The 13,257-nt window shown below is 35.2% G+C and overlaps 2 protein-coding genes across 3 annotated transcripts; one reads left to right on the forward strand and one right to left on the reverse strand.

Annotated features, from left to right (window-relative positions):
• Positions 1–10,492: 10,492 nt before the first annotated feature.
• Positions 10,493–13,257, reverse strand: LOC137576827 (uncharacterized). 2 transcript variants are annotated; one of them, XM_068290153.1, is made up of 4 exons: positions 13,177–13,257; positions 12,962–13,117; positions 10,717–10,881; positions 10,493–10,648 (listed from the first exon to the last, which is right to left on the reverse strand). In XM_068290153.1, the coding sequence occupies exons 1-4, from the start codon at positions 13,222–13,224 to the stop codon at positions 10,493–10,495; spliced, it is 525 nt and encodes a 174-aa protein (XP_068146254.1). In that variant the 5' UTR covers positions 13,225–13,257. The 2 variants fall into 2 exon arrangements, 1 of the variants encoding a protein (XP_068146254.1); XR_011032322.1 differs by lacking the exons at positions 10,493–10,648; positions 12,962–13,117; positions 13,177–13,257 and adding exons at positions 10,941–10,973; positions 11,049–11,110 and having other exon boundaries at positions 10,855–10,881.
• Positions 11,084–12,293, forward strand: LOC137576826 (receptor expression-enhancing protein 3). The gene has a single exon (XM_068290152.1). It carries the CDS (start codon positions 11,203–11,205, stop codon positions 12,142–12,144), a length of 942 nt encoding a protein of 313 aa, XP_068146253.1. The 5' UTR covers positions 11,084–11,202; the 3' UTR covers positions 12,145–12,293.

The raw sequence follows: 13,257 nt of genomic DNA on the forward strand, positions 1-13,257 counted from the left end.
TAAGGAGGTCCTTAAACGATTTTGCGTAGAACCTTGTCCGGGCATCGCTGCAGAATTTAAATTTTAGAGTTAGATGCTGTGCCCCAGAGTTGTATGCCTTAGGTCCATACTTGCTTCATAATGGGCTTCTAGAACAGCAATTTGTTCCAAGTGCTGAACTCTTTTCGGCTGCCTCGGTCTTCTTTTCTTAAACAAAAATACGAAATTATTCGATTTTTCTTTTTCCAACATTCAAATCCTTAATAAAAACCAAACGGATTAGGTGGATAGGTTTTGCATAGGATCTAAATGTATGTATAACTAAATTGAAAGTTTCAACAATCGTTAATGCTTGAGTTTTGATAACCATTGTGTTAGGCTACATATGATTCATTTTGTCTACTTTTATAATGATCCTTATATACTTGCATTAATAATTACGCATATAAACCCCTATTGTATAAACGATAACCTGTATTCCATGGCGATCAAGTTACATCGATAACGATCGACATCGATCAACGCTGTTATATCGATGACAATTAAAAGAGACAACTCTGATTCCTTCTTCCTATCTGAAGAGCTTAAACCAGGAATATAATAAACCATATTACCTCGTACACCATTATAATCATTTGTTACTTGGTCTGATAACAAAAAGTTTTGTTAATTAAATAAAACAGTCTTTCTTAATTACTTATGTATTTCCATTTAAAGCATATATTGATTATGTAATACTTACCTAATATGAGTTCTTCAATTGATGCGGTTACATTTGAAAGTTGAAAGAGAAGTCAAATTTTATAATGCTTTCGGGAAATTTATTTAACTTCTAGAATATTCACAGACATATTCATGATGAGCAAGAATACCCAAATACAAAAGTCACTTCCCCTTCCGTCTTAGCCCATCTACAATACATAACGATTAAGATTAATCTGAAGGTAATTTACACACAAAAAATACGACAAAGATTGATTTTGAATGATATTGATTATGCACTTCATACGTATAAAGCGACCCGAGTTCAATGGCAGACAGTCGGCAATCAACATCAGAAGGATGAAAAAATTCAATCAACTTTTTATGTGAAATTGATAAGGCATAATTTAACAACTCCCCCACCAAAACAAAACAAAAATTAATAAGTAAACGATATAACACGGTCATAAATTTTACAAAATATAAAATGTTTTCAAATCAAAGTGGGCCAATTAAGAAGAAAGACAATTAAGCTGAAAAAAAGGTTTTAATGTAATTGTCACACATTGCGACAATATTGAGATTGAGATCAATGTAGATATATATCAATGAGCTGAAGTTGAATGAGTGTTCGGTTGGCTGTTCGCTGATGTTGATGGAGTGGGAATTCTGGGCACAGTGAACTCTCGTAAAAATCGACGTAAGACCAGCAGCCGTTTAACATATGTACATATTTGTGTTGTTGCTTTGGGTGAAATGGCAATGAACCGTCAATCAATTCAAATCAAATGATATCGATGACTCAACACCTGAGTTCCCCCCTCAAGACGATGATCATGAAGATGAGAGTCCGATGATGATCATTGAAGTGGCCACCTGACCCAAATTGCCCATGAGCTGCAAATGTGTTAATGTTACTCTGTTGTCTTTGCATGCCTTATATAACAACAATTACGATATAGATCTGGATCTCGATATAATATCCGCAAACACGCGTGGAACTAAGCGCAACATTAGGTTTATTTTTTCACTTTGTGAGCTCGACTTTTTTTGTGGTAGTTGTTTTTTTTTTTTCTTGCGCGCCAAGCGACATTTAACTCTACCGATAGAAATCTATTAATGAGCTGTGACATTTCTTGTTTTACCTTCTTCCCCCCTCCACCCGCTACACAATGTCGTCGTCTCCCTGGGCATCCCCGGCCCCTGGCATAGGCAGTGTATCTTGCAACTTGCAACGAGTTTCACTCTTTTCGCTGGAATTGCAAGTTGAACTCATTACTTTTATGTGATTTTCGTGTTAATTACTTTGCATTTGTTTAACATTGTCTTAAATTTGTTGGTTTTATTGTCAAAAACACTTTTTTTTTGTTTTTGCTGGCTTTCTCACATTCTGTCGCTGACGATCTTCCTCGAGAAATTGCCGAGGCATTTGCCTTTTTTCCCAAATACATCGAAGTGCATTAAATATTATTTGACACGTTTTTTGTTGTTGGTTACCAATCTCTGTGAATGGTGATGTTGGGGTTGCTGGAGATCGTGTAAATTATTGAACCCGAAACGAGTTTAGTGTCACGGGTTTTCAAAATCGAGGAGAAGGCATTTGGCACTTGACCAGCCAGCCAACCAGCCAGGTACTTGGTATCTGACACATATTTGTATTTGGTTTGTAGATGAGATGGGTTCGAAATGGCTGGGATCTCGTTTGGGCACTGACAGAGTGTGTTTCACAGCTAATTAGGCCTTGTTACCAGTCACAGACCCTGTCGTTTTTGGGGTGAATCATGCGGTTTTTGATTTCAAATGACACAGACTCCAAATGAGTTTGTCCAATTTAATTGAATGTAAAAGATTTATTCATTCAAAACATAATTTAAAACTTAAATCTTACTATTTGTACTATCTAAGCATAAGCCATTAATTTGAGTGCCCTTTAATTTTACTATAAAGGGCCTCCATAAGTTTGTCCAATGAAGTTACTTCTTTGCACTCAGATGGTATCCCTCGAACTATAGTGGCATAATGTTGTAGCTTCTCGTAAAGCTCTTCTTCCATCAGTAATTGCTCATTCCATAGCTTTGAGGTCTCCAAGATTAATTGTTGCTCATCAAACACAAAATCCTCCAAAGAATCAGTTTCCGGAGCTATTAGAAATTTCCATTCGGCTTGTCTAATGCCATGATATGCAGACTTTGCCAAGAATATAAACTGCCTTGCACTGGTATCCATAAAGTCTAGAATGGGTTCCAACTTCTCATAGAGCCGCACAATACCATGTCGAGTGGGCACACTGCCAGCTAGAAAAGCGCTGCCTGCGAGAATAAGCTTCAATTCACGATTAAATGAAAGCCAGCCAAAGAAAAAACTCGATATATCATCAAAAAATATGAAAATAGCTATAATAATCCAATATTTAAGCCATTGGATAATTAATCTCTCATTGCCATATTCTAAAGCACGAATCGTGGCCCAACCAGGCTGCCAAATGCCGTAATATACAAAGAAGAAGTGAATTAATAGAGATGAAACCATAAGGATAATGTCTTCAAGACAAATATAATATGTATAAATTTTCACAATTAGTTTAGCTTTAGAATCAGAGGCAACTTGCTTTCAATTAAAAAAGAATTTTTAAGAATATATTTATAGAATCAAAAGCCGCCCTGATTCCTAGTTAATCTCAGCAGAATGAGATTCAATCATTTTGAAAACATTGTCTAGAGAATCCATCACCTTTTTGGCCTCCTCAGAGGTCTCTGGATCTGGTAAGAGCTTTGCATATTGTTTTAATGTTTTAACGAGATCTTGCTCCAGGTCCCAGTGCTTTCCCATTACCTGGACGAGTTCCTTCTTAAATTCTTGTTCCTCAAACAGAAAGTCCTTAAGATCTTCACGCTCCGTGTCTACCAAAATATTGGATTCTTTTTGCTTGAGCTTATATAACCAGAATTTAGTTTTCACTATAAAGTTATTGATTATTGGCTCCGCGAATCGAAAAATGGATTCAATGCACTCATAGAGGCGCACAATGCCATAGGGATGGGTCAACCAGACACATCCTGCCAGAATGAGTTTTGCTTCGTCGTGGAATGATAGCGAGCCTAACAAAATGTTTGAAATGCTGCCAAATGTTTGAAAAATGCCAAATATAATCCAATATTTAAGCCATTGATCGATTAATGCGGGATTTTTGCTTTCCAGCGAACGAAACGACCACCATCCTGGACGCACTATGCCAAAATATACAAAGAAAACCTGAATCACGATTGAAGGTAGCATTTGGATAGTCTTTATAAGCGTTAACAATATTTTTTTTTTTTTTTCGTTGGAAAATGTTATATACTCTAAAAGGGAATTTGTAAAATGTTTTGACCAAACACAAGCCAGTACATTAATAGAATGATTAAGTGAATATCAGGGCCAACTTTTCAAGGCAATACTACAACTTGTTCTAGGAGAGAGGATGACAGAAAGAAACTACTAGATAATGTTATTTTATTTACCGTTTCTTGACCCACATTTATTTGAGCTAATTCATAATTTCTCTCGCATATTTGGCCAAGTAAGCTTGAAGCCAATCATCGACCCTGCCAAAATGTACGCTCATGACATTTGGCCACACACAAACACACACAAGGGGAACTATTAAAAACCCATCAGCAATAACCATCTGAAGCAAAAATCTCATACAAATCAAAAGACCTTTCAACACAATAAGAAAGAAATCCGAAAAAATAATTTCCGATAGTTCCCAGTCAAATGTCGATTCGAGTAGCCTGGCCCATTCAAATTGAAATTGAAACGAAAATTAATTGTAATTGTGTCTAATAACTGAAATGTTGACGGAAATAAACCACCACTATGCTGAAGTGTGTGTATGTGTATATTACGTATACGTCTGTTTGTCTAATGTAAAAGGCAAAAATCCGATTTCAATTACCAACATTTGCATGCATAATTAATTTGTGGGTCAATTGCAAAATCTTGAACTTCAATTCGAGAGTGTTTTTAGCGGGGTGGGGCAAGCAGGCAGGGGGTGCTGTCAGCTCATCATCATCACAGTCATTATCAACACATTGCCTAGGAAGTAAGTAACAATAACAATAAGTATCAAAAATAATAATAATAATAATAAGAAGAAAAAAACACTCGAAACAATTCATTTTCGCATGCAAATTAATGGCAAACAATTAGCTACAGACAAGCCGATTTATAAATTGTGTGTATTATTATTAATAATTTTTACATACATATACATATGTATGTATATGTATGGATGTATTTTTGTTGTTTTTTTCTTTTTTACAAAATATGTAAATAATTTTTGCATCATGTTTTCGGGGCGTCGTCGATGGCATTGCGCTCTTTATCGCTGATTAACCCAAATTTAAATGAATCAAGAGAAAAGGTAAAAACAGCAACAAAAAACAAGAAAAATACTCATCCCCAAGAAAAGGCTAAGGAACTCCCAGAAAAGTTATTGACTTACTTTTTTTTTTGTTTGTCAGTTTTTTTCTTTGTAACATTTTAGGCGGGGGAGCATTGTGTGTTATCTTGATAAGCAAATTAACTAAATATTCCACGCGCCTTTGTAAGCAATCAATAAGCAAACAAAACGAATAAAACAAAAAAAAATTGAAAAGTTAACACAAAAATTCAATGATGAAACATTATTTAGTAGACATATGAATAGATTCGAAATGAATTGAGTTCTCAGTTGATAGGTTTCGAATGATTTTGGATTTATAGAGAAACTATTATCGTCTGGCTTTAAATACATTACAAATCTATTGCAAAATAGGATATTCAATCAAATACAGTCAAACAAATTGGACAGGATCTTTTGTTACAAGTAATTTGCATATCTTTAAATCATCACTAAACCTTTTATCCTTATCACTTTTTATCTTTAAAATTTATCTCTTCATATATTTCGTATGTTTATAGAACAAGGAAACAAACAATATCTTTAGGTCCATGTATATTATGAGAAGGCTTCTGGCCCTCGCTTGATTCGAGAGCCTTTAACATTAACCCAGTCTTATACGATTGCTAATCTGCTTGACCCGTTTTTTCTTTTTAACATGCCCCAAACCCCAATCTTAAAGATTAAATTTGAAGGACTATAATAATTACCCTTTTATCATTTGAAAACGGAAAGTGGAATTATGAATTAAAAAACTTTTTTCGATCGAGGAATGCTCATAAAGTTTTCAACATTCAAAGTTAACCTGCTGGCGGCAAAGATTAGGATAAGGATAAGGATTTAGCAAGACTAAGGATCGTCTGAAATTCAAACCTAATCCGTCTTTAGATTCATAATAGATGTAATTCTAATCTTAAAGTTTGACTTACAAGAGAAGAGCATTGTCTGAAGTATTTCCGCCTTCGAATAAGTCTTTTGGGACAATATTCTTATCCATTCTCGTATTGTATCCCTCTGAGACGGCAATTGGCACAACGATATTTCCATTATATACTAAAACCATTTAGTTACTGGTGAATAATTCGAAAATAAGACTATCGTTCACTGTCCACACTAGTTGGCAAATAGATAGATAAAGCGACCAATTCGAAATGACATAGAACTTAACGAACTAACCGCCATAAAAAGCAACTTGAACCTACAGGAGTCTGGGAACTTATCCCCTCATTTGTATAAAGCCTACAGATTCACTTTACTAGGCGTTTCTAGGAACATAATCCCTGTTCTATGTGAGAGCCAGGTCTAATTTGAAGTAAAATAATCTATTGTTGAAAGAATAATAATAAATAATGATTTTCTATTCCCATGTTAATTTAACTGCTTGACAGTCCTAAAATAACTTTAGATAAACATATTTTCCTAATAAATGAATTAAACAGTTTTGAGATAATTCGATTACCCGAGAACAAAGAGAATTACAATGGAACTACAATTTAGGCATTACTCAATATAATAATCAAATAACACAATTCATTTAAACTGCTGAATCATTGATTCTTGGTTCGAAATTGGAAGACGCTTTTGATATTTTAAAGTTCGACTCTTCTACTTCATAGTATATTTGTTTAATAAATAAAGGACCAGTTAATAAATAAAGAATTCAATCCTTTTGTTAATGTAAAATATTGTTGAACTCAACAACCCAAAAATGGGTTCACTTACCAGAGTTATTTCCTTTGAAGTAAGCAATAACAATAACAACAATGAGGGGGGAAAAGAACAAATTGCCTGCAGCTGGATTTTTACAGCGATTGCCGTTAAACAGGGTGGGGAAGAGGGGGTGAAAAAACAAGAAATAATGTTCGATTTTGATCAAGATTAATAGTGTGCTAATTGCATTAAAATTGTTTTCACATTTGTGGACACAACAACACTTCTTGTTGCACACTCATCCAATTTGGCGAGCAGGAGCAGCAACACGCTTCCAAAGGGAGCAAGTTCGTTGCTTCAGTCTTTTGTTATTCATTAATTACTCAAACGCAAGGGGAGACAATGGGCAGGGAGGGTTAGCACGAGGACGAGTCACTTTGCTTAGTGTAACAAATATGCATGTGTGTTTTGCGTTTATCGATTCTGTGGCGCCTTTTGTCTAAGTGACGCGGCTTTTGTGTAATTACACACACACACACACACACACACACACAAATCGCTACCGATCATCAGCAGCAGCTCTGCGGTTCATCATTTAAGTGTTCGAGTGTTAAAATGTAACACACAAAATGTGTCAGCTCATCGATTAAAATTAACAAAATGATCTAGACCTGGCCAATGGCAATGAACTGCTTGATTAATTAAACCCAACGAAAGAATTCCCAAAAAAGTTCGTCGTATATTCTAACTAATTAATTTCTCTTTGCGTAGCAAGAACATGGTAAGGAGAGGAGAGTTTAAACAATGAGCTCATATGCTGGAAAGGCATTGGCTTAGATGGATGAAAGGCGTTGCTCGTTGATGGTTCCAGAGACTGCGGCAGATTTGCTTTGAAGCATGAAATTGTTGTTTCAATTGTTGCCACGATTTCCGGGCAATTGCGAATATAATAATTTTAGTCAATTTATGTTGGAAAACTAAATCAAATTTATTTCCTATGCTTCTGGACTCTTATTGAACTCTTTCAAGGCCTGGCATCTCCAAGAGACAATGCTGGTCGTCTGGGTGTCTACCCACGCCAGTTAACCCAGTCCACATCATTTACACGAAGGTTGCATTTGGGTTTACCTTTAAAAGATATGCATTCCGCTTAATCAATGATGATTTGTTCCTCCCCCATCTGTTCGATTCGCTCCCTTCCCCCGCTCCCTTTAGACAATTAATCCATGTCATATCCGAAGGGGTCAATGTCATTTGCCCCGCATAACCCTGTCCAGATGTTGAGGTTGCTTAACCACAAATTGAACTCAGATTCAACTTCTCTCTCATCTGATATGTATGTATGTAGTCCCCCCGCACACCACAAAAGTCATAACTGACCGATTTTAATGAGGCGCCAACATCGACAATGAAACATAAAAAACATAAAACTTACAGTCAGCTGATATTTATGAGACCTTTTTAAATTTCTATAAAAATAAACAAAGAAAACTCGTAAAAAACAATTTGCATAATATTTTTGTGTTTTTTTTTTTTTTTCTTCTGTTTTCTCAACATTTCACGCTAGAAATTGAGCAAACATCGCGGCAAACAAAAATCCGCCAACCGAAGAAAAAAACACTCACAAAATTTACGAAATTGTCAAACTTTTTGGTCAACTAAATGATGTAATAATAAAATATATAAAAAAATACATATAAGCCACACATAAACTCTACTAATCAGGTTTGAAATTGTAGCAAATGTATACAGAAAGAAATATGAATATGAAATTGGAAACAAGTTGAAGAAATGTGCATAAATTAAGTTGGCAAAAATTCAATGAAAATTTCGGCATTTCGGCTCATAAAATCGATTATTTTAACAGCACTATCAACAACAACAACAACAAATACTATTGGGCTACCTAGTTACCCACTAACAAACAAACGAAAAAAAGAAACAGAGCCAAGCGTCTCCAACTAAGACGAAGGCGAAAAGGTGCCGCTGCATTACAAACCTCAGCCCATAAACTGGGTCTTTGCAGTCGTTTTGTTGTTGTTTTGGTTGTTGTTGGCGGTTTTGTTTAAAGCATAAGTAAAAATAACCAACGAGATGGAGCAACTTAGTATTTATACTAAATTTCTATACTCTCTCTCTCTGAAGGAGACGCCTTAACTTATTTATTTCTTTGTTTTATAGCCAATTGGTAACAATTTTCATAAATTAAAATGGATAATGCTGTTGTGTTAATCTTATTACTAAACTTAGGCCACTTTTATATATAAGACACTCTTGTTTTTCATACTGATTTGGATTTTTGTAGCCATCCGAAGGCACAGCAAATTGAAATATTACTAAAAGTAATAATAATAAAAACAAATTTATTGAAGTATTTTTTATAAGATGACTAAAATATTGTTGTGATGAAATTATCCAGATAACTTTGAGGGAACTACTAAAAAAAATTGTTATAAAAATGATTGTTAGCGAAAGAAGCAGTAAATTTTGTTATTAAAATGGTTTAATAATTAAGAAAAAAAAAAAAAAAATTATGATCAAAAACAATACACATTTGATTGGTTTGCAAAAAACGCTTATTCATTATTATTCATTAAAATTTCGTGTGTTTCCTATTTAACTATATTTGGAATATTTCGGTCCAAAAATTGAATCTTCTTCAACTTGACTTGAAACTGGATATAGCTAAATTCGATATCAGACGAATCTCTGGTTTGGCAATATTGTTGGATAGCTACTAAAAGATAAGATAAATTTAAATATGTAAATCAACTTTAGTTAGAGTTTTCGCATGAGAGAATTTGGTTTCAATATTGTCTCTTTGAAATTGTTTTTAAGTAAAAAAGTTAAATGAAAAATTGGGAAAAAGAGGATGAATTTCTTACCTTTCCATTGCCTTTGATTTAATTTTATAATTAACTAGGTTTTATTTTAATTTAAATAAACATTTATTTTAACACCACCAAAATTCTACGTTTTTATATATATACAGCATTTAAATAAATGAATTAATATTTGAAAATTTCACAAATATTTAAACAGCTTTATCTAAAAAGGATACGAGCCGATCAGCCGTTTAGTGCCAAAAATACGCTGAGAAACTACATTTAGAGAGATACTCAAACAAGAGGCATTAGCAAATGATATATACCCCAGATGAGGGTATTCAATATTGAGAAAAAAGACTGAAAACCAAATCTATAAATATGCATAAGTTGGCACACATGACGCTTTGTCTTTGCTGGCAACATTTGGCCTGGCTCTGGCTCCTGGGCTTGCGAAAGGCAATCGGAGAGTCAGAGAGTTGGTCAGGCTCCAATTCGAAATTTCCCCCACCTCTCGATTGGTAGTTGGCAGTTAGTTGGCCCGAAATTGATGACCAAGTGTTTGGGCATTATTGCAGTTTTTAAATCGTTTTCAATAATAAACCATTTTTCATATGAGAATTATCATCTCATTTGGTTTTTATTGTGCAATATATTTACACGTGTAAGAATTTGATTACACAAAGCTAATTGTTTTTAATATAATTATTCAAAATTTATTTCAATTCTCTTTGCTTGGATTACAAAATTTATGTGTAATTTATAAATTGGTTTATTGCACTGCGATTGATTTTTATTACATGTATTTATATTCATATTCTTATTCATTCAAGACATTCATATAGTATTTTAATTAAATGTATTTTAATTTTCACTCATAACTCGTTCGCTTATACATTCGAGTTGGCTTTGTTCAGCGAAATTCTGTCAAAGTGAAATATGCCTTGACCCAGGCCCGTTCCATCGAATCGAAACTGAATGTGGTATAGAGGGCATAGTCGCCAGTGGGCAAGGGTAACATCTCCAGGGCCTTGACAGGAAAACGAAAACGCTCCAAAACCAATTCGTGCTAAGAACAAAAAAGGAAGACCAAATGACTAAGAATCCTTTTGGCAGTTTAAGATCAGATTCACTTACCTGCAAGGGACACTTCTTGATGTTTGTGCGATTGGCAAAACTGTTTAGTATTATGTTGACAAACGGATGATTGCGTCTTTGCAGATATTCGCAGACATTTCGCTGGCTGACATCATAGAGGAATGGCTTATACCCACTGGCCCGTTTCAGCAATTGCATGCGCATCTGAAAAACAAAAGACAAATTTATTAAACGGCTGAAGTATTGAGTAAAAAGCATCATACAGAGGTAACATTCTAAAGGTGATGGCAGGAATACTTTTGGGGATTGGAATCCTTTGCTAAATAAGAAGAACTAAACTCAAAAATTAGTAGGTGCTGCTTTATACATACGTATATGAACATTTGGCAGTATTTCATTCACTTTCTAAACTCTCCCCCTTTGTCAATTGTCGCTACAAAATTCCCATTTTATTCGAAATATAAAAGTAACAAAATTTTTGTAGTTAACATCGAGTTCTAACTCTTCGGTTTTATCTAGTCTAAAATGTGTTTTCTGGGCATTCTGACGCGTTTCCTGATACTCATAAATGGCACTTTGTGGCCGGCTTTCTGCACCTACAGGTCACTGAACAAGAATGGCGTGGAGGAGTTTCGCTCTTGGTCAAAGTATTGGATAGTTTATGCCTTGCTGATCTGTCTGGAGTATGTTGTGGATTTCTTCTGTTCCTGGATGCCACTGTACAGTCCCAGTAAGTTACTCCTGGTACTGTTTATGGTTGTGCCTGCACCGAAGGCGAGTGTTTGGGTCTATGATGCAATTGTCGGTCCATTGCTGTCCACGCGTCAGCAGCAGATCGATAATTTCTTGTTAAATGGAAGGGAACGTATAATGAATGATTGCCTGGCCATTGGAATACAAATGATTAATCGCATTCGGGAAATAATGATGCCAGTTCTCTCGCTTCTATGGTCCAAGACGAAGGCTACGCTTCCATGGAACGCTGAGCATGAAAAGGTTGCTACTGGTGTCCAACAAAATGAACCTGAAGATTCTTTGGCCCCTGCCTATGGTGGTTCTCTGTATTCATCTCTATCCAATTCCGAATTGAGTTTCAGCGATAGTGCGGTTGAGTTTGACCAGGACGAGTTCGAGGTCAACGCATCCATGGCCAAGACTCAATTGCAGGAGCCCATGTTGGTGAAGCCTAGACCCTCCCTGGTTGATCTGGCCAAGAAGTCACTGGACATGAATGCCTCAAACCGTCGTTCGCAGCGCAAGCAACTGCGCCTGGTCAGGAAGAGCCTCATACAGGCAGTATCTGAAAACCCCGAACTGGAGATGAAATTCATTCCCGATGATGAATTTGAGCGGCAGCTGAACGATGACACCATGGAGGACAGTACAATGGAACGCCAGGCCCTCCTACGTAAACGTGTGATTACCAAGATCCGTCACAGGAACGCATCCCAAAACTCAGAGGTGTAAGGCCCATCAAATTACCGAAGTATTTCCACATGCGCGAATTTCGAATATTAACTTTGATTTATTTCAATAGACAATCCCCACATTTGGTGAGACATTTTTAAAATTGCGCATGCAATATCAAAAAAATAAAAACTAATTAGAAAACCTTACTCTAATATCTTCTAATGGTTGTCTTGGCTAGATTATATAGCAGCTTATCGATTTCCCATTAGTTTTAATTGGTAACGTTTAAGCCAATTGCGTCTGTTGATTCTTGTCTATTAGCTGAATTAAGTCATCCATGAAAATGTTTAATATTTTCTCGAATTGCTGAACCGAAACAATGATTGGCTTTAAAATTTCAAAAACAACGTTTAAAAACGATTTCCAATCATTTTTCATTATCTTTAAGAAATCTGTATAGACCTAGTTTGTCTTTTAGCTATAAGGTCACTGACCGTTTCTAATGATCTAAGAACTTTATCTGACAAATTTACATATATTTCTCCCATAAGATTGATCTATTATCAGATATGTTTACATTTTTGTATTCTAAATGTTCACTTATCTAAAAAGTTATGAAATTTTATTTTAAATAAAATGTTTTTAGAAGAGATTAAGAATCTTCAGAAGACTAAGAATTGTGGATACACATAAACATTAAAGAAAATTAAATAGGATATAGAAAAAGAAGACAATAGCCATACTATGAAATCATAATTTTGAAAGCCCTTAAAAACTTACAATTCTTTCAAATTTCGAATATATGAACTTAAGTTCTATCTAGAAACAGACTCAACCTCCACTCAATACTTGAAATTCTTTTGAAAGAACTCACCTCTAAGGGAATCTCGGGGAAATGGATTATATTAGCTCGCAAGCTCATCTCGACTACGTCGCGCTTCACTGCATACAAACGACACAGGGAGAAGGTGGTGAAATTTTGATCAAGGCTTAGACATTGGACATTGGTGAATTTGGCAACACCCTGAACCTGAATATGTACAAATCAATTTAGTCTCTTGTAATTTTTTCGAAATGCAGACGACTTGCCTGTAACAACTGCAAGAGCAGGATCACAGAACTGAGACCCAGAAACATTGATCGAATCGTTAGTTGGTAGAATCGTGGGCA

Source organism: Drosophila tropicalis, unplaced genomic scaffold (genome assembly GCF_018151085.1).
Source record: "Drosophila tropicalis isolate 14030-0801.00 unplaced genomic scaffold, ASM1815108v1 contig_593, whole genome shotgun sequence".
Classification (NCBI taxonomy): Eukaryota; Metazoa; Arthropoda; class Insecta; order Diptera; family Drosophilidae; genus Drosophila; species Drosophila tropicalis.